This window comes from Xiphophorus maculatus, chromosome 16, assembly GCF_002775205.1.
Source record: "Xiphophorus maculatus strain JP 163 A chromosome 16, X_maculatus-5.0-male, whole genome shotgun sequence".
Taxonomy (NCBI): domain Eukaryota; kingdom Metazoa; phylum Chordata; class Actinopteri; order Cyprinodontiformes; family Poeciliidae; genus Xiphophorus; species Xiphophorus maculatus.
This window is the reverse complement of record NC_036458.1, coordinates 17,845,731-17,872,299: the sequence shown is the minus strand read 5'-3', so window position 1 is coordinate 17,872,299 and position 26,569 is coordinate 17,845,731. Positions and strand designations below refer to the sequence as shown.

At 39.4% G+C, this 26,569-nt stretch overlaps 2 protein-coding genes across 3 annotated transcripts in view; both read right to left on the bottom strand.

Moving 5' to 3' along the window:
- The window catches only part of cacng3 (calcium voltage-gated channel auxiliary subunit gamma 3), a 32,310-nt gene extending 30,602 nt beyond the window's left edge, over positions 1-1,708 (bottom strand). The window contains exon 1 of the mRNA XM_005809152.2: positions 704-1,708. Coding sequence (XP_005809209.1) covers positions 704-920 — 217 coding nt within the window. The 5' untranslated portion in view covers positions 921-1,708. The remainder of the gene's footprint in view (positions 1-703) is intronic.
- A 5,072-nt stretch (positions 1,709-6,780) lies between these two features.
- prkcb (protein kinase C beta) overlaps positions 6,781-26,569 on the bottom strand; it is a 91,383-nt gene continuing 71,594 nt past the window's right edge. The window contains exons 16-17 of one of the 2 annotated variants that reach the window (XM_023348692.1): positions 26,179-26,319; positions 6,781-10,258 (exon numbers count right to left, since the gene is read on the bottom strand). In XM_023348692.1, the coding sequence (XP_023204460.1) occupies positions 10,106-10,258; positions 26,179-26,319 (294 nt within the window). In that variant the 3' untranslated portion in view covers positions 6,781-10,105. Of the gene's footprint in view, positions 10,259-18,561; positions 22,793-26,178; positions 26,320-26,569 lie in introns of those variants that run through there. The other variant, XM_023348691.1, reaches the window with a different exon arrangement.

The window sequence follows — 26,569 nt, the reverse complement described above, 5'->3', positions numbered from 1 at the left end:
CATTCAAGCTCTACCGGAGTCTTTTTTTTTTTCTTTTAAACAAACCTTTGTGATTTTCTTCTTAAGCATAAAATTATGTATAGTTTTCTTTCCACTTGACTAACGGCTTCTTTGGATTAAATAGACAAATAATAAAAATACATTTAAGTATGTGGTCGTAATGAAACAATGGTTCCAGGACATGAACACTTTTAGAAAAACAAAATAAAAGGCAAAGTGTTACAACTTCTGTGTTGGTATGCTGTGTTCAACAGCTGCTTGCTCCATTCACACCAATGTCATTCAGCCAACGATCTGTTAGGAGGGAAAGCTGTCTGACACCTATTTTTTAAAAATAAATAAATAAAAGAAACATGCAGATCCACGTCCCGCTTAGTTATGCTTCTGGCCAATGACACTCCTCTCTCAGTCCTGAGGAATGCCAGCTTCAAATGCCGGGAAGGGATTTCCAAGGTCCTGATAACAGGCTGAGCTCGCGTTCGTGAAGACGAAATAACACCGACTCTCTTCTGGTATCGCAATGTACGGGAAAAGGTGTCTGCTTGCGCGTTAGAGCTGAGAGCTGCACATGAACGCACCAACATACCCATGCACACGCGCACACAGAAAGGGAGAAAGACAGCTTGGACCGCGAGACAGCCAGCCATCCAGTCAGCCAGCCATCCAGTCAGCCAGCAGCCAGTCAGTCAGACTGATCACGTACCTTCCAGACAGCAGGTTCGCCAGAGGCCGGAGTGCGTCATCACCTCCTCGTTCTTGCGGCTCGTGTCGTTGTCGCCGCTGCTCTTCACGCGGCAGACCCCGCGCGAGTACAGCCAGTAGTCCGTGCCGACGGCGATGGTCATGAGGCTGAAGGCGGCGAACGCGCCCACCGTCGTCACGAGCATCTGGACGCCGCGGTCACACATCAGCATCTTCATATAGGCGGCTCCTTGGGTGCCTTATTCCGTCTCTCCTCCACTTCTTCTTCTTTTTTTTTTTTTTTTTTTTTTTACAAAAATATAGATTCACCCTTTTATTTTCCTAATGTCGAGACTTGAAGAGTCAAAGAGAGGAGCAGGGACAGGCACTTGAAAACTGAAAAATTATTAAATATTTGGCGAGCATATGGAGGAAAATAGCTTCGGGAAGGTGGGAGGCTGGCTGAAGCGACCACCGGTTGTCCCCAACAGCTCGACACTGCCCACACTCACTCAGAGCGGAGGGTGATGCCACATCCCGCCTTTCCTGGCTTCATACGTCCCAGTTAATATTTTTTAAGCCTTCTTTATTTCTGTCGCTCGTCTTCCCAAATAACTCACCTCTGTAGGTGAAAACGCCTGTTTTCTAAACAGTTTTCGCCCCTATCTCACCTCTGGGTTTCCTCCTTCGACCATGTCGCTTTAAGCAGAACAAAATCCCATTCCTTAGAGGAGGACGACCTGTAGGCTATCCATGGTGGGTTTATTGACTCGTCGACAAATTATTTTTCTCCTCTTCCATGTCAAAAGCCGCCACAAGTCGCCCAGACTCGCGTATGCAAAACGTTTAGTGTTAGACACCAAGAAATCATCGACTGTCCAGGATGCAGGCTGCTTAGATGAAAAACGAGTAAAACGCTATTTCAAGTTGGACTGGTCTGTAACAAGCCTGAGCCAGTTGTGCCCGTTGGTACAAATGGAAAAAAGAGAAAAGAAGAAGAAGGAAAAAAAAAAAGATAGCGGTTGCCTCCCCCTTGTCCTCCTCCTCCTCTTCATCCCCATCCTCCTCCTCCTCCTCTCTGTCCAACCAACTCAAACTAAAATTAACCGCGCGTGCCTCAAGCTCCGCCCGCGGCAGCGCTGATCGGCGCGGATTGGGCGCGTGGAAAAGCAGCGCATGCCAGGAGCCAATCGCAAACCCCCGTTCTGCTTTGGGTCCCGCCCACCACCGCAACTCTGGCTGTATAAGAAGCGTGAAGGTCCGCCCGCCACAGAGATCTCAAGAGAAGGTATATCTGGATTGTAACACAAACATTTTCACAACACAGCCAGAATGGATTACACTCCGTTATATGCGGAGGTTCCAAAAGGGTGTAAATTAAATAATTATAGAGATAGTAATTCAAATGTGCCACTAACTAAACTTCAAAATAAATACATCTTCATGTACAAATAGAGGAAATTATGTTTTCAGGGCTTGTGTCTTGGCCAGAAGGAATGCGTTTTCTCTGGCTACAGGAACAAATACCAGGGTGTAAGGCAAATTCAGAGTGGTAATGGAGAGGTACTTTTTGTCAGCCTCAAGGAAACTCTGGCAAATCATCTGATGACTCAATAGCAATAGTAGGGGACAGGACCCAGGACTGGGGACCTGATCAAGTGGTGGAAAGAGCCCTTTGAGACACTCCTCAATGTGGGGGAAGACTCCGGAACGCAGGCAACAAGCAAGTCCATCACTGGGGCAGAGGTTGCTGATGCCTTTAAAACAGCTGAAAATGACAGGAGTAGATGAAACTTTTCCCAAAACTCTGACTGCAGTGGACTTTGATGGGTGGTCATCAGTGACATCTCTTCACCATGGCAGGGATCGCTAGCAGTACACTTGTGGCGTGACAGACTTTGGTCCCAATATCAAAGATTGGGGATCAAGGAATGCTTTCCAAATGTTACGCTTTTTAACCATTATGGGAAAATCCACTATAAGGTGTTGAAAGTGAACTCCTAACCTAACATCTAAGATTCAGATGAATAGGCTTTCATCCAGGCCATGCAACAGTGGGCCGGATCTGTACTCTAACAGTTGGTGAGTGCAGCAACCAGAGGGCTGTGTTGTTACATGGGACAATCTGAGAAGCGTTCTAGGTTAGCTTAGGCACGAAATTGACCAAATGTAAATGACTAATTTTACATTTATTGGTTTGATCACTCATTTAATTATTAACACAACTCCACTATTATAAATAGATGCATTAATTTATTCATTATGACAACTATGAAACTAGGTATCGATTATATTTTGGATTTTTTGTCTTTCCTAAAGGGTTCAGGGTGATGTGGATGCCCAGGCTGCAGATTCAACGCACCTCTGGAGCTGTCCCTGGTGCTGATTTCAAACTGCGCTCGCCACCCTTTCACTTCTCCGTCCTCCTCTTCCTCCTCCTCCTCCTCCTCCTCCTCTCCCTCTCTCTCTCGCATCCTCCCAGCAGCCCCTGCACCGCACTGATTAGCTACAAGAGAGGGGGAGTGAGAGATTGGCAAGCGATGCGTGGAGAATCGCGCCCGAGAGAGAAGCAGAGACGCCACTTAAAGAGCCACAGACCGTTTTTAATGACTCCACTCCAGCGAGGCCGCATCACTGTATACAAAAAAAGACGTAAGGCACAGCAAAACTCATAATTTTAAGTACACTTCAGAAGGTTTCCAAGTTCATGACTCCGTTTAAGTTTTGCTTCTAAGTCTGCCTAACTTGGATTTCTATGAAAATTCAGATTTTAGCTTTAAGAATTTTGAAGCAAGTTGTTTTGTTTTTTTTATCATGTGAAGGTAGCAGTGGCTTTAAAAAAAAAAGTAAACCAAATTTATTTTTAAAACAATGCACATACAGTAAATAAAGCAATGGTAGCAGTGAAGAGCAGCAAATTACCACCAAAAAAAAAAACTATATTCAAAATGTTTACTTTTGAAATTTTTGTCGCATCCCTAAAATGTTTTCTTTTAAAGATATTAGGTAAACTACACAATGAAAAAAATATTCATCAGAAACCTGACCTAAACAGTTATTACATGACTCAAAGTGAAGTGTTTGCAAAACCAGTTTGACTCACAACCGCACCCCTCCACAACTCGGCTCCACCAGACTAGCGGCAGCAGCGACTAGCAAGCACCTGGTGGAGCTGCACGTTTACTGACGTTTGCTCTCATACAAACAGCTTCTCAGTCCAACGCTCCTAAGAAGAGTTGTAGGTTTTTTCCCTCCGTTCTCCTTTAAACATTTACATAGTTAATTCATTGAGCTGTAAGAAGCCACCATGTGCCTGGACCGTACATAGCACACTTCTCACCCCTACGATTAAGTAAAGGTAAAAAACAAAAAAATGTATTTGGCAAAAACGTCTACTGAAGCTCTGGGTAGCTGATTATAACATCTGATTTAATATTTTCAAATGTCATCGGACAGCCAAAAATATAAAGTTATGTGCAAATTCTGATTTATACAAAAAAAAACCCAAAAAGCGTAAGAATGAATATTAGGCTTAGAGCCCACAGGTCTGTGTTTGGTGTATTTTTGATAAAATCGTGTTTTTTTTCTTCATTCAGTAAAGTTACTCACAGTAGGTTAAAGTAGCAGTACTTCATAATCATGATATATCCTCCCCCCCAAAAATATTTATCACACCTCTCTGGTCACATGAAGCTTGAACAGATTGGTTGATTTAATGATCACTGCACTCTGTATTCCTCAAGCAGACAAGAAGTCTGCAGTCACCTAAAGTGTCCTTTCCTTGCCCTTCCTCTCTTTTACTCTTCATCCCCACTACTCCTGTGCACCCAGTTATTCCAAGTTATTCGCAGAAGGAGGAAGACAGACAGGGAGACGAAGGCGGCCGTCGAAGGGAGGAGGAGGAGGAGGAAGACGGTGTGGTTTCTGCTCAGTGAACTGGAACCCTTCCTCGCCTCTGGCCAATCTCCGGGAGACGGAAAGGAGGGGAGGACGGAGGAGCGAAAGTTAGAGGAATCTGACAAGCTTGCAGAAATTAGTGAGCAAACAACAAACTATGTTGAAGAGGGGAAAAAAAGAAGAGGAAGAAGTGAAGGGTGTCTGACGGATACAGGACGTTGATGAATCTGTTGCGAGCATTAGGCATGTGCAGATGTGTTTCTTTGTTTTGTGTGTCTTTTGGCAGATGGAGCCGTCTTCAGGGCAGAAGGGGACATATGGCGATGTGGAACGATGCTGGCATGATGCTCGTATGTCAGAGAAGTGATTTATGTGGTCTCTGCAGACGGAGACCCCAAGGAATAGGTCAGGGAGCATGAGCATTGTATTGGTTTATGTTTGTTATAAAGGTAAGGTACATTTTAGGACCTTGTGGTAACAAAAAAATAACCCGTCAACAGCTATTTTGCTGGAGTTAGCTGAAAATAAGGACAAATAATCCAGAAAAGGTTACAAAAAGATCCAAAGACATCTACGTTTCTTATGTCTTTTCCAGATACATGTTTATTGACAACAAGAAACTTAACAATTGCATCATATTTATCTTCCTTATGCCAATCCTACACATTCATTTCCTGCTCCCAAAAATGAAATCTAAAATCCCGCTTCTTTCCCTCTGCACATCTAACAACAATTTCTGACTTGATGGTGCTTCCAATTTTTTTGATTTTGGTGATTCTGTCTTCACGCTAGCTGGATTCACCGCTGCTTCCTGGTGACCTGGCTCTCACCCCATTTTCACAGGAAAACTCACAGCTTTCTTTACATTTATAAAACAAGAAAACTCTCCAGTCTGTATCAACAGCCTCCAGAAAACCTAAGTACATTTTCTGCTATTAAAACTAATATTTTTGTAAGCTATGTCAATGACTTAAAATTCCCAATTGCCATCCATTGAATTTTCAGGTTTTAACTGGACAAAACGTCACAAAATCCAAACAACTGGGATGCTTTTAGGGTTCAGAAATAATAGTAAAACCAGAGAACCGGACATTAAGGCCTTCAGTGATTGAAACTTTTTTCTGTGCGATTGCGTGTAATTGAATGAGAAGCAGTGAGACCGGCTCATTAAGAGCGAGGTGACGTTAACGCGTTCAATTGGGTGAAAGTGTGTCTAATATGTTTGCTTAACGGCAGCGACAGTAGTGCTGCAAAAGTCACAGAGAGAGAGAGAGAGAGAGAGAGATGGGGAAAGGAGAGGGCAAGCAAATAAGATGGTGTGAAATAAATCCAATAAGCTCCACTGTCATGCTCCCCTCTTAAGCACTTTTAAGATGCAGTAAATGAAATAAATTGGAGGTTCGTTTAGATCAGCAAGAAAGAAACTCCAATTCAGACGTTTTGCTCAGATTTCACTAAAACCCAGATATTTTTTTTTCCTGAAAGTGGTATATTTTAGACTTTGCAGTGTGATCGTTGAATGAATGGTTGCAATCTCTAAAACGGTGTTATTACATCGCTTTTGATCAGAGGAATTTGCAAAACCTTTTTGTGACAAAGATGTTTCTTTTGACATATTCTGCAGCTTGGTCAGAGTTTTGGATTGAATTAGGTGAAAATAAATGTGTTGCAACTCCAAAGATTATTTGTTGCTAATATATGAATAACAATGCTTTCTGGGATTATCTTGGGTGGCAAATCAATACTTAATAGATCCCTTGAGTGCAAAACAATACAACACAAATTCTACACCATTAATATTTAGGCAGCGATCACAAAAGCTCACAATAAAAGTGGAGAATACATGAGCCACCCAGAAATTCCAGATATATAAATAGAAAATATTTGCAACCTAAGAAATATGGTGTACTATAGATAAAAAAATTTCTACAGCACTTTCTTTTACATTCATGTTAAATGTGGAAAGGTCTTGCTATATATTTTTTTACGTAAAAACAAACAACAGTACAGTGGAAAAACAAAAAGTGAACAATTATTAAATTATCTATACCAGCAATAAAGCTCAGCTATACTTTTCATAAGTTTCTCACTTTGTCTTGCAGAAATTTTGTCCCTTGCACTGTATTGCCGCACATGTCCTACAACTACCCATTTAAAAATCATTTAATGGATTAAACAAAACACAGCCAGTGAGGTTTTTTTTCCAATGCAATTTATTATTTTACAACCTCCCCCAACATGACAACACATATTTTCCTATAATTTAACTGCTTCACAAAACACATTCTCTTAAAGTAACTTTTCTGAAAAATCATCTTCAGGTGCAGGACTCAAATGTTGTTAGGAGCGTAACCTTGACTAAAACTCCAAGCAGAATTTGAAACATGGCCACCAACTTAACGATACCTAATCAGAAGTGGATTTTAACGGTGAGCAGCCTTAATAAGGCATATAATGGAGAGGGGAAAAGAAAAATACACCAGCATAGGTCAGAACCAAAATGAAGAAACCTGCAAATAATAATAATAATAATAATAATAATAATAATAAAACCTGCAGAGAGGGAGAAAGGTCAGGGAAAAGGGAAAAGACGAGGAGAAAGCAGGAAGAGAAGAAGGAAGGAGGAATAAAAAAAGGTCGAAACAAACAAAAAGACAGATTGAAAGGTTAGATCAGAGAAAAGGTCTGGAAAACAGAACAGAGAAGGCGATACAGAGAAAATCCAGGCCAAAGCAACCAATGGACAGAGCTCTTGCGGCTGGGAATCAAACTCATGTTCTGCATAAAAATCCCATTTAAGCGCACCAGTTTCCCCGCACATAAACACAAATTGAGAAATGGAAGACTCTTCCTCCGACGCGTTCAGAAGCAGATTATATGTACAAGTAAAGCCGGGCATAGTCCTTTTACATCTGTGAATAAGTAGCATAATAATCATATCATAGATTCAGCAACACAAATTATGTCTATTCTTCTCATAAAGCATTTATTGCACACCTACATCTAATAAAGAATAAATCCATGTTGTATGGAACAAGATAATAGAAAGTTCATCACATGCATACAAAGTGTACTTCTAGTAATCAAACATCCCCAAGAACTGGTTGATTGTTTCAGCTTTCGGATTGAGACTCATTTTCTTTCATTTGTCCAGTTTTATGCTTTTATTAAAGAAACAAACACAGAGCAATGATCTGATTTGTACTTAGTAGTTGCCACTGAGCCGGTGGCAAGAACAAATATTATGTGGTGGGGGTTTCCGAAGAGAACTTAAGGTAGATATTTACACATTACACTAGAACAAAATATACAGCTGAATGCTTGCATAAGGTCACTACACATAGCTGACAGTATTTTACATGTACAACATCCAAGCGAAACAAATGTAGGCTTAAATCGTCCAAAAGACGATTTAAGCCTACATACACTGCGGCGGTGTGTGTACAATAACGGCATGTGGTATTTATAACGCACACAAGTGTTAACGGTTTGTGTTGAATTGAAAAAATATCTCATTTTTCAGCGCTCTGCTGTTACCAAACAAATACTTTAATCTAGGATCAGACTCTATGGTTCCTTTTGTTTTGTTTTTGTTTGTTAGATGGCATAATTGTTTTAAAAAAAATCTGATTTGCAAATAGAAATAGGACTTTCTTAAATTTTTAATATGCCTTCTAATGCAATGTTCCTTCTTTTAACAAAGTCAAGCAGTTTGGCAGTAGATACACATGCAGTGCCTTGCAAGTATTTGAATAGGGCTTTGCCAACACAAAGGTGTACATAATTGTGAAGCTGAGGAAAAAAAAAAAAGATTGCATGGTTTTCCTACATTTTCAAAAACAAAATCTAAAAAATGTGCATGCATTTGAATTTATTTTAATCTAATACTCCTAAATAAAATCCAAGGCAACCAAGGGGCTTCAGAAAACTTTCGGTTTAATTTAATCTGTTTTCAAATCTCTTAGAAGGCTTCGGTGGTTTGCTAGAGAAAATGGGTTGAACAAGGAACACTGATTATTTGGCATTCATGGAAGAGAAGAGAGAAAAGAAAGGCATAAGGAAAACTTTTCCAGTTTTCCACAATCCACGCAGGAGTTTAAACTACACTCAAATGTCAGAATAGCCCAGAAAAAGTCCAGACTCAAATCCAATTGAAGATGTGAGGCAGCAACTAAAAGTTGACACTTACATGTGCTCTCTCCATTCAGTCCGACCAGGCTTCAGTTTTTGAAAAGAAAAGGAGAAACCCTCCATGTTTAAGGAATCAGCCACAAGAGGATCTCCTACAGACAATATATCAAGACAACTTGCAGTATAAATTCACGCCACATTTAAAAAAATTTTTTTTATCTGTAAAACATTTGAAAAACCACATATGCATTTTTCTTCCGCCTCACAATAACACACAACTTTGTGTTGGCCTATCCCATGAAATCCTGACAAAAATAAGCTCGTGTTCCTAACATGACAAAATGTGCAAAATCTCAAGGGGTATGAACACTGCTGCAAGATGCAGTATGCTTACATAAAAAAAAAAATCAATACAGATTATTAAATGTATTGCAGAAAGCAAAATAAAATAAAATGGCAGCAATGCTGCTCGTATTGCCGTTTGCGAAATTACTCACGCGGGTGCTGTCAAAGCATCTCACAATTTCTGGCGTCTGCTGCATCGGTCGAGCTTTCAGTTCACGACAAACGTGGCCGCGGCTGAGGCCTCGGCAGAAGAACGAATTACATCCAGCAAGAAGAACGATCAAATAAATACGGGCATAGTTTTGGGGAACGGCTGTAGACAGGATAGAGCGATACCGCCTTCAACAAGGCGAATATGAAACAGGCTGAGTGACATTTGAGTTGTTGCCTGATGGGTAAAATATTAATACATTCATGATGCCAATCTGGATGGATAATGTGAGGGAAAGCCTGGGAACGGCTGCAAAAATGACTGTCGACAGTAACGCTTAAAAACACGGATGAGTCTTTCAGTAGATACAAAGTCGACCACTGTACATTTATTTATACAAAGACATGAAAACATACAAAACTTTACATAGCTACCTTAACATCATGGCACATTAGTTACGCTGTGGTTAAGACCTACTAATTTTACATGAGGAAAAATTTAATGAGTGAATCAAATAAAACCAGCACTTTTAACTGTTATGTTTAAATAATGAGGACTAACTCAAGAAAATCAATTTTTTTCTTGCAGTCAACGTAAAATGAATATATGAAAAGGTGGCAACCAGAACTGGATCAGTTGTAGGGGTGCTCATTTTGGGTTCGATCAGATTTCGTATGGAGAGATTGGAATCTCTTCATCTCGTTTCCAAATCTCCGGGATTAGTTATTAACTCAAACCTAAGTAACACCTAAAAGAAAAGAAAAAAATCATTTGGTGAACACACACGAAAAAAAACAAACAATTTTTGTCGTCTTTTTTTCTTTTTGCCTCAATTTTGTGCTAAAACCTTATTTTCTACCTCTCTGTGTTGTATGTTCAAGTCCATTCTACTGTGTTAAATTAATTAGGAGCCACGTATTCGGGGTTGGTGTAGGAGAAGCCGAGGAACTCGTCCTGGTCCAGGTTCATGATGACGAGCTTGTCTGTCGGCGTCAGGTCCACGGCCATCTTGGTGAACTCCTTGTCAAAGTTACAGGTGTCTCGGCGGTTTCTCTGCGAGTGGGTTTTTGAAAGTTGTGGATGGTGCAACGATGGAGGAAGTGGAGAGACAACAGTGTAAAAAATAAAATAACAATGGAAACATTTTTGGAGAGGGACGGAATGAAATGTATGGGAAGAAGAGAGCAAAGTTGCCGTTAAACAACTCAGAGTGGATTATCAACTTATCAATCAAATTTTAATTGTATAGCACCTTTCAGCAACAAGGTATTTCAAAGGGCTTTGGGTCTTTTAAAAAAACAACTTAAATTGTAGAATTACACTGCAGATGGCGACAGCATGTTGGAGTAACTCTTTCAGGCGAGGTTCTTTTTGTATTTTAGTCTATTCGTTTTTTTAGTTGAGGTATGTTTGAACAGTTATTCCCTCTGCTTTCCGATGCCGCGCAGCTTGAAGGATTCTTGCTCCTACTTTTTTACTTTCTGACAGTGAAGTGAAAAACAACCGTGGCAACGAGGCTGTTTTTGTACCCGGGAGCAGATGATTAGCATCTCAAAAGCTTAAATAACACCTGAACTATGACCCCACATCCCAGAGATGTTGAAAAGGAGGCTTTCTGGACGCAGTCCAGGAGGAAGTTCAGACTCTTGTATTGATCGCAACGGGAACCGATCATTTCCCTGACTCAAACATATCTCCATCCAGGTTTTTAACCACACAGTCAGACAGATTTAAAGAGGAGTGGAAAATGTAGTTGATTAGCCAACCGAAGGCTTCACCCGGTCGACTTAACATTAAAGTGTGTGGCAACACATATGCTGCCACACACAGTATATGTGGACAAACGTAAAGAAATAGTTTGTCCTTTTGTGACCAAGTTTCTTGAGTTATTTCGCTCTTCTTTTTGATCCAGTACCACCAGTCATTTATAACACTAAATGTTTCATTTGATCAGATTATTAATAAAACTGCAGACTTTATTACATCTTAAATCTAAGTGAGTTTTTTTTTTTAGCTGCCATTGCGATGAAAGCACCATTTTACCACCGGACAAAACAAGACGTTTTGTCCGGTGGTAAATGCATGCAATTAACAATTGCATGCATTTCCAGGAAAGGCACTTGTACATTACTTACCTCAATAATGCCTGGTATCTCTTTGGGAGGCCTTGAAAAACATATGACCAACAACATCAGTGTTTAGATTGTGTGACAAATATTATCATGTTGAGGCACCAAAAAGGTGTTCGAAATTGAAGGAGATTTTGCATAACTGCAGTAGTTTGGTGTTTGAAGTGGGAACTTGAGAGTTGTACTATGGATCCATGACCTCCTTTGTTTATGATAGTAAAACATTATACCAAAAAAATCCAATCTAACGCAATATAGTACAAAGTTCTTTGGATAAATCTTCAGTCAAGTTAAACTTTTTCATGTGTCATTACATTTTCACAAATAAAGACGTGATGGATTTGCGTTGAGCAAAGTCAGAGTAGAAGGTGCAGATGTGTATCTCTGAGTCTTTTTCTTCAAAAAAACAAAAACAAAACAAAAGACCGTTTATATCCAAATGTAACAGAAGAATATTTTGACTTTAGACACCATTGATTTAAAGTGGCATCTGGATTTTGTGCTATACTCTCAAAACTAAAGCATTCAGAAGCTGATTATAGGGTCGATACGTGGGGCGAATCCCACGTACACAAGATCACGAAATGTAAATACTGAGAGCAATATGAGAACATGAGAGAATTTCCAAAGCAACATACTGTAAATCAAGAGAGAGAGAGAGAGAGAAACACTCGAGAGACTGTAGACAACTGTGACTCAGAGGGAAACATGTTTGTGTAGCAATAGTAGCAGAAGGGTTCTCCTGGACAGGAAAGTGTCATTGCACATTTCGCCTCAGTAGGCATGTGGTGTAGAAAAAAAAAACAAGAAAAAGAAAAAGGCTGTTAGAAATGGACAGGGGAGGGGCAGAGCGTTCTGAATGCAGTAAATAAAAACTGCAGCCTTTCGATTAATTTTCAAACACACAAGGGCTGTCATCCTGTCATAACTGCAGCTTATAGGGGTTGAATACGCTACCGAGGAGACGGTGGCATTCCCGCCTAAAACGCTCTACTCTCTCACTAGAGGGAACAGGGAAAGCCACACTCAGGAAATTTGCCTTAGTACATTTAGAACATGGAGATTCTCTGACTTCATATTTGATAACACTAATTTATATATATACATTTTATTTCAGTGCTCAATCTAGATATTCTACGTCTGAACCCCTCTAAAAGAACTTTCCAATTTCTGAAGATATGAAAGACGAGTTGGTATCTGTTGGCCATTCAGCAACCCTAAGGGCAGGCTGGATCACTTGCTACGATCTCCTCCGTTCTTTGCCGATGTCTGATTGGCTTCTAAAGGCACTTTGTGGACTAATTTGACATTAACTTTCCCGTTAATGTTCGTTTCTGAGGTACATCAATAATGTTCGTGGGTCAGTTTGACCCGGACAGTGTTTAGTCATGCAATAGTGTCAGAAACCAAAACATTCCTCCAAAAACATTTTTGCATCTGATTATTAACGCCAATACTAACCATTTCAATCAATATTTGTGCAATGATGTTTTTTTTATTTCTCACAAATAAAGGATCAATAACCACAACCTACTCATTTACTCATTTGGACATTAAAAAATGCAAGTTCCATTTTTTATGTCCACTGAAAAAAAACCTAGACACAAAAAACAATAATTTCCTTGAAATTGATCTTTTGCAAATTTTTCTATATTACATTTTGAGTTTTTTTTTTTCAATGGGTGACCTTTATAATTGAACTTGAGACACACATACTGTTCTGGGTCAAATTGACCCGCTGATAAATGAGTCATGCAGAGAGTTTTTATGTTTTCCTCCACTTCTGCTGAGTGTCCACTCAGTGTGGGTGGAGTTTGTCCACGGGAACAGAAAAGATTCCCATCAAAAGTTATATGAATACCTGCTTTCTCGCAGTTTCCTAGTGAAGAGAATAGAGAGAAAGTGGGTTCGTGTGCGTGCACATGTATGTGTGTTGTGTGTCGTGCTTGTGTGCGCGCGGTGAAATATGGTTCATAGCTACAAGGAAACATATAGAATTGGAGATTTTTTGATCTTTTTTACCTTTCAACTTGTCTGCCGGGTCAAATTGTAAAAAGTATCTATGTAAAAAGTAGACCCAGGAGGAGTTACAAACATGAATACATTTTCAATTTATATGTAGAGTGCACCTATTAAGACAAATAGAAAAAGTTTCATGCAAAAAAATACTTCCAACTATTTTTTTTAACTTTAAAATGGGTCAATTTGACCCGCAACATAACAGGAGGGAGGGTTAAGTAGACGGAGGATGACGTTGAACGTTAAGGCGTGCTTGTAAATCCAGGAAGCAATTAAAGAAGAATCTGAATATCAATCCTGACAGAACATTTTTGTTGTTTTGTTCAGCTATAAGGAGACATGAGGGGAGGGCAACACTTTAGGGAACGACGCCAACAGAAACTAATTAACACAGCTGTGGTTCATTTCCAATTAGTTTCTCCATCTTTCATGCAGCAGCAGCGAGCTGGGACCTGGTCGGAGCACAACAGCCGACGGGCCCCGTCGGGCCGCGTTCGCTGCCAGGCTTCCTGCGTTTCCTTTCGAACTGGAACAACACGCTGACAGAATGCATCGTTCGCTGTATGTTTCAACAGTTACCCTGTCGACTCCACACTACCACAGATATTTTAAAGAACTTTTCGTATATTCGTGGCTGGATGTCGGCACAGGTTTGATAATTGTTGAATTGATGTTCTGGTAAAGGTAGTTTATTCTGTCCTGACACAGCAGAACACTATTTAAGCTTCTTCTTCTTTATTTATACTTTTTCATTTTCCCAATAGCTAATTAACAGCTCTATACTTATCTCAGTTTTATTCGAAGAACTTGTACCGTTTCTAAATAAAATAACAAATAATAAAATATTGTAAGAAATACTTTTTTATTTCTACTTGTAATAACAGGACTACTATATTAGAAATCTAGCACAAGATTAATGCTTCTGTATTTTTAGCCTCTATATATTATTCCCTTTCACGACCTGAGAATCTCAAGATGTTGTGTAGCGTCGTTTTTGTTTTTACGAGTTGTAGAGATTACAGTCTCACCGTTTTCTGTCATCAAAACAGAAAAGCACACAGAGTACAGAGTGCTATTTTCTTGGCCAGTTTTCTTTGGGTTTTCCCAGGTTTTACTGTCTTACTGGCTCCTAAGTTTTTTTTTTCTCAAATCAGAATCGTAACATGCACATTTGCAAAAACCTGGGTGCATTTAAATCTCACTGTCCCATTCATGTAGATGAAGTAAGCTGGAAATGCTAAGTGCTGCATGGACTAGTCAGTACTCATTCCACTCATAGCGGTTAAAGTTGTTAATCATCTGATGGGTGAACTCGTACTGGCATGGTGATAAGTAGTACGTCTCCACTAAATTTCCCAAGAAGACTATTTTGCATGTTCGTATATCAACCATGCATGTACATGTACATTATTAGCACATACATCTGCCAGCAATGCAGACCGGATCATAAAGTGCTCCATTTCAGCCTGCTTCAGTTGCAGTTATTGCTGAGAGGCACACACACACACACACAGAGAGAGAAAAAACCAAAAACCAAAATCAGCATCGGACAGATGGTGAGATGAATATCAGAGGCCTTCGGTGTTGATGCACAGATAGAAAACTCAGAGTAAACAGTAGCAAGACGGTTAATAAACACAAGTAGCTTTCACATCGCTATGCTTTTTGGAAGTGGTGGCTTTAATGGAGGAACTGCCAGTCTCCACTTTCCTTCCTTCTCCTCCTCCACCTCTCTTTCTCTCTCCGCCAGTCCACGTCTTTTACGTGACGAGAGGATTAGCGGGAGACGCTGTCCGCCGAGGATGCGGGGAGAGAGTGGGAGGGACCGAGGAGAGGGGAGGTGAAGTGGGAAGGAGAGGAGGGCGAATAAAAAAAAAGGCGGTATCGAACGCTGACCTGTTTCGGGCTGATAAGCGGCTGCCGCTTTGTGCTGAAGCCACTGGCTTTAATTTGGGGGCCGCAACATTTGGAATTAATTATCACACAATACAGCAGCTCTGCGCCTCACAGTGTACGCAGAATATTACATCCAACCCAATGCAAACTTTATACAGCTTATGTGCAGGAATTTACTGTTGCAGAGGACTCCCTCCTGCTTTATAATGAATCTGGATGAAATACATATGCTAGTATGTAGCTAAAGATTGCGGGTTCTGTGCTGTGTAAACCACGTTTCATACTCGCATTGACTTTGTATTTCATATTAATGAGAAGGACCGATGTTCCCAACACTGTAGCTGGACGCTGAAACTCTGGCATGTCATGCATAAAATGAAAACACACGGCATGTCTTGCCAATGTGTTTCTCCCTGACCACTTCTCTTTCTCCACTGGTTCATGTGAGCCGTCAGTCAGCTGTGTATCATGGTCCAGTTGCCACTAGAGACACAACTTGAACACCAAAAGGAGACAATATTAACGAGTTTAAGTCTCTGGAAGTACCAGGCGTTGTTGTGTTCAGTGTAACTGCATCTTAAAACAATCATTTGCTAACATATCTATCAGAAACCCACCCAGCTAGTAGACTAGCTAACATGTGATAATTATGCTTTTCAGTCTAAAGCTAACACTCTACAATGAAGGATACTCTAACTTTGGAAGCAATAGTTTAATTTGATCTCTGTATATGTGTGTAAACTACGGTGGCCCTGAGGTGCACCGTAGTAAACAAAAAAAAAAAACACGAATGCTGAATAGAAATGCAGTTAATATATTAGTGTTATTTGTACGGCAGATATTAATGGTGCTACTAGCATTTGTTCTGTAATATCATGACACCATGGTACTTTTACGCCATCAGTAGCCATAATATACAGAATAAAAGACATGTTGCAATGACGAGCAAGTAACATATTGAATTATTAATAATGCTGTGACGCTTGTAAAATTGTTTGACAAAGTCTGTTGCAAATGTGCATCTTTGCAGTGGAATGTGTCAGATCAGGGACATAGTCTCCACAAAGCAAATCTTCTGCAAATGTTGCATCTTTTTTATGGGCTGAAGATGAAAAATGTTGGCATACAAGCTTAAACAGAGCAGGGAGGATAATTTTATTAAAACACAATAAGCCATTCATGTTTGTTTTCAGCTTTTATAATCAATGAGCCCTTTGCTGCTTCCATCTTCTTATTTCTTGCACATAGAGGATTTTATCTTCTGCTATGACTGTGAGCAACAAGTCTTTTTCTTAAATGTCAAACTATTAACCTAAGGTAAATCGTGTATCATTTCAGACAATAAAACAAAACAACACTATGTTAATGCAAGAAACTTTTCATTTTGTGTTGATCATCAATAAAATTCATGATGCCTCAGCTTACCAGACAGAACCAGATCATTTTTATGAAACATCACAGATTCAATCAATATGCATGTATAAGTCAAGTTACCATATGGAAAATGTATGTAAGGTTTTCATATGGAAAGGGGATGCTTAGCTTCTTAAGAAAAAAAAACCCCAGAACGATTAAATAAAGAATACATAAAACAATAGAATATGGACCTTTATATTATGTATCTGAGATGAAGCTGATTCTCCATAAAATAACTTCCCGATGTATTAGAATCTTTTTATTGACCACAAGCTCATTTAAGTGGAGCATAATCTTATGACCACCTGCATGACGGAGCCTTCGTGGAGCAGATTTCTTTGTACAGCACATCCCTGACATGCCCTGGGAATTTAGAGACCAAGTCAACACCTTAAAACTGCTGCGTTCTGTAACCCAATTCTTGTATATCGTGAAGTATTTGTAAAAAAACAACAACAACAAAAAAAACAAATAAATCCCATACTAACAATCCTAAACCTTGTAGAAAGCCTTCGCTCCAATGGGTAGGCCGCCAATGATTTAAATAAAATGTGGTGCATTCGCAGACAGAAACCGAAAAACAGAGGTGTGAGATTTCCGCAGTTTAAAGTTGTTCTACACCAAATAACGGCATCACCTTTTTTCTTACCAATTTTCCAAATTGTCAGTAAGAAACGTTAGGCACAACTGGAGTGTTACTATCACCCACTTAGATGCTACAGAGACAGAAGATCCAAAGAAAATACAGACCAATGCGCCACACAGAGATGTAACATTTGTTGTGTCAACTTTAGACAAAATTGGACCAATTCTGGATCAGTTTGACATTTTAGCTCCTAAATTTGGCAAAAAAAAAAAAAGTTGTTAAACATGCTGGTTTATAGAAAAACATCCCTCCTTGCGAACAAGATGTGCTATTATGTGTTTTGCAAAAAATAACTTATTCTCACACAAATCAGACAGGAATCGTAACTCAAAGTTAATGGCGTCCAAATCTTGCTTGCCACACATTTTTACTTCAAGATTAATGTAGCGGTCAACCAAATTAGCAGTTTTTATCTTCAAACGAATGACTTCTGCTCCTGGCTTGCCTTTGCCAGTCTTATAAACACCACAGTGGCAGCACTGCAGATTTAGCCTTCTCATTACATTTTACAACAGCCCAGTCAAAAAATCAGCGCATGTAATTTGTGTCCATGCTTGTTAACACTATAATGTGCTGCGGGTAGTAAATGGTGCGCGGTACAATGATTAAAAAAAGGAAACGGCGCAGCCAGTCAGAGCAGCAGCATAACAGCTAGTACGGTGGATTGAGAGCAGCTTTAGAGGCGGCGAGGAGCGCTTGAGTGGCTTAGCGGTGTTGTGTGTATGTAGGCCGTGTTCTGCATGTTATTTCCTTGAAGTCATCAGACCGACGCTCTCCCATCATGGAAAGGCTCTTATGATAAGTGGCAGCCATGAAATATGCACAGCCTGCCCTAGCGGCCTGACTCGTTTCAGAGCGTTGCTTTGCATTCCCGTCAGTTCCCTCCATCTTGTCCTCGTACCGCTCTCCCTGCCTTTCCTCCCTCATTTCCAGTCATTCATTAGTGAATCTCTTTCCTCTTTTACAAACGTACTCCCCTCACCCCAACCCTCCGGTGAGTCAAAGATCACCCTCTCTTTCACCTCCTGCAACCCCCCATTTCTCCCTCTTAGATTATTTTTCTTTAAGTCTGTCCATTCTCCATTTTCTTTTACAAGCACATCAGCTTGTTTCTCAGTGGCACCAACAGGGTTTGTGAGTTTTTGTAACGAATTAAAGCTACAGCAGTGAGGGATGCAGAAGGTACCATTCTCACCCAACAGATACGCACCGAGGGACAACAAAATGTACAAAGTGAACTTGAAAAGCACGGATTTTGAATTCTTTATTTATGGAACGTCTGCTATTCTAGGAATACCCCAAAAAGAGTTTGTTTTTGTTTTTTAAATGAAGAACAAAATGGAAATTTGGCACATGGAAAGCATTGTAAAAAAGCACACTCCTTCATTATATGAATCTTCACACACAAAACACATAATAGTTTAGATCAAAGCTTTGGAGTACTGCTATTATAGAAAACATGGATCATAATAATATTTGAGTAAATGCTAAATGATAAGAATTTTTTTTCATGCACTGTTTGTTTAATTGTTGTCTTTTGAGCAAAACGAATGGGTAGAAACCCCCCCCCACCAATCTTTGAGTAAGGACTCCTCCTCCTTTACAATACTGACCACATGTATAATTGTAAGCATATAAAGACATTTGACACAGTAATATATTGGTGCATAACATATCTTTATATTTGTCGTGTTGAAATTCAGCAGGAAATGACAAAATAAATGAAAAAAGCGAGAGCACAGGCGATGAACACAAATTTAGACTGAATTTGGCGTTAAAGTACAGAAGATAAATATTCTGAGATTCATAATTATATTCAACATATGAAAAGATGTGAATCCAGACTTTTTCACTGCTCTCGATATTTGTAGCTCTTACTTTAATGGTACCTTAAATGTCAAAATTCTTGCCTTGCAAAGCAGAAAAAAAAACACACACCATTTCACTGATCACACAAACAAGAGTTGAATATCTTTGTAAGACCAAACGACATTTAAAAAGAGAGCGCCGTATTACAGTAGATGTTACAATGCCAAAAAGAGGCATGATGTGTTTCCTGGTTTGTGGAGAGAATTATGTGTCATGGTCTGCAGTATTTATAAACTAGCTGTATGGACCAAAGAGGGACCAATGTACTGCATGTATTCAAACACTAAGGTAACCAACATGTTCACCAACAGATTTCACAGGCAAATTTCTGCTTGTATGTGGACTAAACCAACAAGCATACACATAAACTAACAGATCATTAACTTGTTAAAATTACTTCTCATAAGTGTTTAAGTTGTTTGGCAGCCATATTGGATGATATACTTGTCGTGACTCACTCAACGCTGAATTTCTATGTTGGAGTTTTGCCTTCAGGACATTCTGAAATATTTCTCTGTGCTGGAATTTAAAAATTTGAGCCTCCAAGTGTGAATCCAAGAAGCGATTATCTTTGAAAATACTCATTGAAATCCAGTGTAGAGAACATCTTGAAATGAGCAGGGTTTGAGGATAACATCTCTTTGAAAACTTTGAACATAATCCAATTTAGATCGATTACAAACACTTTGACTTCTTAATTTTTATTTGAGGAGCTATGAATTGTTTCCATTTTCAGTTTTGTGCATGAAGCTAACTGGCTACTAGCATTTGAATCGTTTACAGTGAGAGCCCAGATCCGTTTGCAGGACTTCTGAATTACTGAATCATCCACTTGCAAGGTTGACTTGCAAGTGGATGCATGGGAGGAGTATGAAAGCAACTCCCCCCCATTAACTTTCTAGCAAAGCAAAGAAGGACATTTTTGTCTTTAGGACCTTGCAATAAATGATTTTATAACTGATTTATGTTCATCTTTTCTCTAATTGTCTCCATTTGTGTCATGTATGCAAACCAACATGATCAATACTTAGCTGCCTCACCTGCTGAGCAGTTTATTGACATACTTGGAATGATGGTTTCTGCATATTTTAAGCAATTAGTTAATAGTGAAGTGGACCAAAGAGAATATTCTTCAATTAAACAAATTTTCATGCCAATTGAGAGAAGAAGCTGCAAAAATACAATCTGTACAGTACAGTTTTTGTTTTTAGGGTCAATTAATAGGATGTGATGTAATGCATCATATCAAAACAGTAAAAAGTGTGCTGTGTAGTTTTTTTGTTGTTGAAATTCTCAGTTTTATCACGTTTTAACCCAATGTTGTTTACATCTGGAAAATACAAAAATGAATCCAAACTTTCCTTTCCTCCCATTTCTGGATTTCATGGAAACTATACTTTTAGATAATAATACTAATAAAAAAAGAAGTTCACTTGGTTGTTAAAAACTATTTTAACAACCTATTTCTGCCAATAGATTGGCTTCTGACTAATTACTTAAAAAAAAGCTGAACTGATATGAGGACGAGGTGGCCATGCTAACACTCCGCAGATGAGAAAATGTAAGCGAGGACAGGTGAAGCTGTCCGTGTTAAGAAAATAACAAAAAAAACCTCACATTTTCTGCATACAAGCATCATACACACTTGACAAAACCCACATGCGCACACACACACTCACGTTGTAAACAAGATGTCCAGGTATAGGAATCATGCATTTGTTACGTAAACAAAAAAAGGCTCGTTTCCAGGTTAAATACTTAACAACACATCCGATCCGAGTAGAAGAAAGAGCGTTATCTAGATAATGAACTACTTCAAGCCTTCCAGTAACACCAAGTTCTCAACTGCATTTCGCCATACTGATCCAGTGGATGGAAAGCAATAACATGCACTAAGAATTAGATATTTGTGGTGCAAGTGTGACTGTACACATGTTGGCTTGTTAGGGTAAAACAAGGTTTTGTAAAATGACTTACAGTAGAACAGGAAGGAGCAAAAGTCTAGAGAAACTCCTAATACAGAAACCATGCAAGTATGTGAAGCATTCCAGTTTTAGATAAGGATAAACATACAGACACTCATACAGGTATATACTCATTAAAATGCACATATCTAACTAAAATGTTCTAGTTTCAACCCCCCAAAAAATTAAGTAAAAATCTCAAAGGTCAGAGCTTGTTTACACAGAAAATCTGCATTTGTTTTCAATACTTGGCCTTTATCAGCCGAAAGTTTACTAATATATGTATATATATGGTAATAAGAAGTAATTTGATTGTCAGTTAAATTATTTATGTGTGATATAATTGTTTTAAACTGTTCTAATTGACATTTTATGAGCAATTTAATCGTCCAATTATTTTTCCGTCCTTGTTTTGGTTATGTGCTGATAGTTATTAAACACAAATCTTTGCTCACATTGCAATAAACACAAGCTAACAATGATTCTGAAAACTTGGGTGAATCAGATTTTCATGCTTTATCTATAAAAGTTTTCACTGTATCATGCATATCCTTATAATACATTGGTTAATACACTGATGGCATACTTTTTTTTTGTTTGTTTTACTATGCTGTCGCAAAAACTGGACAGCAAAAGCATAAAGAATATATCTGCAGTATCTTGCAAAGTCCCAGTAACAACTAAGAAGGTAAAGGTATTTTATTAGGAACCAACCAAAACTAGAGAGCATATTTTCACAGCTGGAAAAGGTGAAAAGTTAATATTTTTAGAAATTAAACCTGTAGTCACACTTTCAGCTTTTTGATGTCTGAGATTTGAGATCCTGAGCTTTGAGATTTCTGCCAATTTTTTGCCAAAATAGCCAAAATTCTTACAGAGCATCTCTGTATCAACTTTCAAGTCTTAAATTTTGATCCCTTTAACCAAAAAAATCTTCTTCCACATATTGGTTTTCGCTCCTACATGACTTGTGGGGAACTTTAAAGGTGACTTCTGCGGGCTTTTTTCTTTAATTTCTCTTTGCCTGGCCTGCTTAGTCTTATCTTGGCAAATTTTATTTACAGATATAATTTAATGCAAATGCATGTCACACATTTCAGATTTCTATTAAGAAAACTGTTATTTAATGATCATTTCCTTCGTATATCATAACTATGAACTACTTTGTGTATTTCTATCATTTGGAAACCCAGATATAATACATTTAAATTAGTTTTTTAACATGAAAAAGGTCTACCAATTCTTTTGCAAGATACTGTAGTTATTTTAACTATGCTGTTTATACTTCCAGAGCGCTACAGTTCATGCAGTTATGTTTTGAACCTCAGATTGGGGTTGGCATAAGACGTGAAAGTCTGAACAACAAATCTGTGCTCAAAGCATCATTGTGTCCATTGACAGCCTGGGTATTTGTGTGTGTGCCGTGGAGTTTTCTGCGTGTGAGTCCATGTTCCGGTGCGTGGAGCTGAAATCAAGCCTGCTCGGCAGTGGCGACGGTAGCAGCACTTGCTGGGAACTCAGGGTTGATAAAGGAGAATCCCTGGAACTCGTCCTGGTCCAAGTTCTGAATCACCTCCTCGTCAGGGGGGGTCAGCACCGGCGGGTGGCGCGTGAAAAAGCGGTCAAAGTTCTCGGCCTCCCGTCCGCACTGTCAAGAAGGGCGGGAGAGGGGATGGATTGGGAAAAGGAGGAGTGGGGATGGACAGGAATGGATGGAGCGGGTGAGGGTAGATGGAGAGGAAAAACAAAAGAAAAGGGAATGGAACCAAGGTGTGAGATGACATCACTTGGAAATGGTTTCAAATATCAGAACAAGCAAAGTAACTGTGGTGCGCTCGATTTTGTGCCCCGAGCGGGAGACAATAACTGAAGCACACCTCACTTTTGCTTTCCTTTTTCAAATATTTGAAGCGTATTCTCAAATTTCAAACAGCAAAAAACGTCTCAAACATCCTGGAGCAGTGCACTGCATTGAACCGGCAACCATGCATGTGTGATGCAAAGTTCAAAAAATTTGGCGTCCAAAACACTACAGCGTCTTATTTTATTACTGTTGGAGTTAGAGTTGGTTTTCTATTTACACAAGAACAGCCTCAGAGCTACGAGATAATTATTTGAATAATTGTGGGTTAATTGCAGGTTAATTTGATGTTGCAGCTGTTGAAACCTGCTAAGATAAACTAAATCAGCTAAGATGCAAAGGACCACTTTAACTAACTTAAATTCCCACATTTGTTTTGGTTTCATAAATAATAATTTGTAACTGAAAAGATTAACATTCATGATTTCCTTTCAGCGAGAATTTTAGATTTTACAATTTTCTGCCTTCTTTCCAAGAAGGCAGAAAAAGTTATGACCACCGCACACATAAAAAGGGAAGCTTACCCCTGAGAAAGGCTCCCCTTTATGTACATCCAACAAGTCACTAGCTCTAAAACCTAGTTTTCCCCATGAAAGTGCTTCAGAGGGACTTATTTCCTCCCTTCTCCATTATTATGCAAAGCTTTAATTAACACACCAATGATCCTGCATTCTCTGACAACATCGCCCAGAGGACAACTAGAAAGTTATTAAATCTAACTCCAGATGAAATTTAACTGACTGCTGTGAGATTTGGGACAATTTACAAAGTGAGAATCAAAATTGGAATGGAAGTTTAGAAGTGTCTGGATGAATTACGGAGCGGTTAACGGTATCAAGGTATATAGATGGGCTTCCAAAAATCGGCATCACATGCTGCAGTCTAAAACAAATTCACTCTCGTCTAAATGCCCTACACTGCTGTTGACATAACAGCGTTTTAAAACTAGCGTTTTCAAGCTACAAGCAGCATGTTTGTCAAGCAGCAGACTGCAGGCCTGCTACTCGAGCAAATAGCCAGACTAGCTAACGAGCTAAACATACAATATTTTTGTTAAACTAGCTTGTTATAATCTGTAGCTTCTCTGTAAGAAGAACAGCAAAAATAATTAAACTGAAAAGTAATTTAGCAAGTGTTTATATTTTTATTCCATCTAATATTTAAAAAGATTATATCTTTACTAGTTTATTTGGCAGGGATGAGTGTATAGATTTAAGATGTCATTTACTATAGGACTTGGCTAATTTGAATGTTAGCAAACATTGTAGTATAACTAAAACTCATCATTCTAGCAGCTGTATGAATAATCATTGCTGCTCTTTGAATACAGTAGGTCATGGTATTTATAATTTGTGTCAGAACAATATGATAGAAACCTTTTAAATCCTTGATATACTTTGGTATCGTTAACTGATCCGTACCTGATTGAGACAAAGGACTTAGTAATAGTGAACAAGCTAAGGGACGCAGCAGAGTTAATTTAGATTAAAATGCTTCTTTAAAGGCTTGTTAGTGTTTTTCCACACTACACCTGTTCAGATGTTTCTGGGAAAAAATTTGACACGGTTTCAAGTGACTTCTTCTTTTTTTTTCTAGTGCACTCCATGACAGGTTTAATTTGAGACTGAACCCCAGAGCATGCAAATAAAACAGAAATACCCAGACAACTTTGAAACACTGAGAGGACAAATAAAATGTGCAGATGAGATGAAGCTGATGGGTTTATGCGTGGCAGATGTGAACAGATGGAGAGGCGATGAAGGAGAAATGAACTGACAATCGATCGCTGAGAGGACAGATGAATGAAGACGGTCGCACAGCGATACCTTCAAATGAAGCTTCAGAGTGACGGCGTGAACATGTTTATGTGCTGGGTAAATGCATGAACCAGCCATTCAGCTGGTCTGTTTCTCGGTGTGCGAGTCCTTCACACTTTCACAAGTTAATGTCAAGCAGATTCTCCAAAGGCATTAACAGCATTTTAAAACCAGAGAAGATGAAGAAAAACAGTTTTTGATCAGCATTAAATATCTCAAATAAACAACAGGATAAGGCACGTTTTTTGGTGTGTTTTTAGTAAAAGAAAGTAATTCACTTTATCAAAAATAACACAAATCAAAAACAAACTTTCCTCACTGAAATAGGCCACCGTAAAGGATCAAAGAACCTCTGCCGAAAGTGTCCAGAAAAGACTAACGCTGTTTGTTCTTATTAATAGAAAAGATAAAAAGAGAAGAGGAGTGTGAGACGAGGCAAAGGCCTGGGAGACGATAGGTGTCTGAAAGTTGAGATCCAACAGAAAGAGGAGACAGATATAGACAGAAAAGAGATCAGACAGCTTCTGTCTGAACTCGCACTACAGGAATTTACTCTAGATCCGCCTGTGTTGCAACAGCCAGGTCCTCGGGATGACCTCTACTTTTAAAATAAAAACCCACATGCACACGCATGCATGATTACACACAGCCGCATTAGTGATCAAGCACACAGTCCACCAAAAAAATAAAACATTAAAAAAAACCCTGCAGGCAGAGAAAGATGCATAAAAAGCTAAACTCAGAGAAATTAAAAAAAGAAACTCTTAAGCAGCAGAAGGGCCCAAGGCTGTGAGAGCGTCCGTATGGCGTGTGTGTGTGAGCATTAGGTGACATCATTCTGACTACAGTTATGATCAAACCCATCTTGTCAGAGAAAGAGAAATAAAAAAAGAACAAGAAGAAACACACAAACAGAGTTATTTTCAAGACTTTTCTTTTGTTTTTTTTCAGAAACTTTAAGGACGTGCACCTACTCCCTGGAGGTTTATTCCAAAGTGAAAAACCAAACCCCCCTCTGAGCTCATGCAGAGCACATCTGCACTGCAAACTGCAAAGCACCGATCTTGTGCATGCACGGTACTGCCACAGTGGTGTTATCATCACCACCGTCGTTATACCCAATGCTATCCCCATCCCAGCCACACATCCTTCAGCAACCCTCATTATGTTCAGACTTACCTGTGCACACAGTGCCACATAGGAGAGATAGAGTGTAAAGTTACAGGCAGTAACAGATAAAGACGCGGCAAGTAAAGGAAGGCAAGAGGAGAGATACGGCATAAGGAGCGTTGCTCTCTGCTTAAGTTGGTGAGTGTCTTTTGAACATCTCGTGTTTGATCTGTGCGACAGACTTACAGCTCTGGGTTTGAATGGCGGCTGCACTTCCTTGTTCTCCAGTTTCTCCCAGTCCATGTAGCGGAAGAAGCTGTGCTCTCGGATGTCCCGCTCGCCCTCTGGACCGCAGCCCAGTCGTTTGGCTGGATGCTTCGTCATTAGCTGCACAGAAACAGACAAGACAGACGCAGGTTTGATGCGCGTCGCGCCACCTTTTCCCGCCTACGTTCTCCGCCGGCGCTCCGGCCTGGTGGATCAGTGACCTTTTCCCTCTCGGTCTCATTGTTCCTTCACCATCTCCTTCCACCAAATTAATTATTTATGAACTGTAAATCATCTGCAGTTGTTCGTGTTGTACTGTACAAAGAACATGTCTGTCAACGGGGGTGCTGCTTAATTTTTGCTGTCTCAT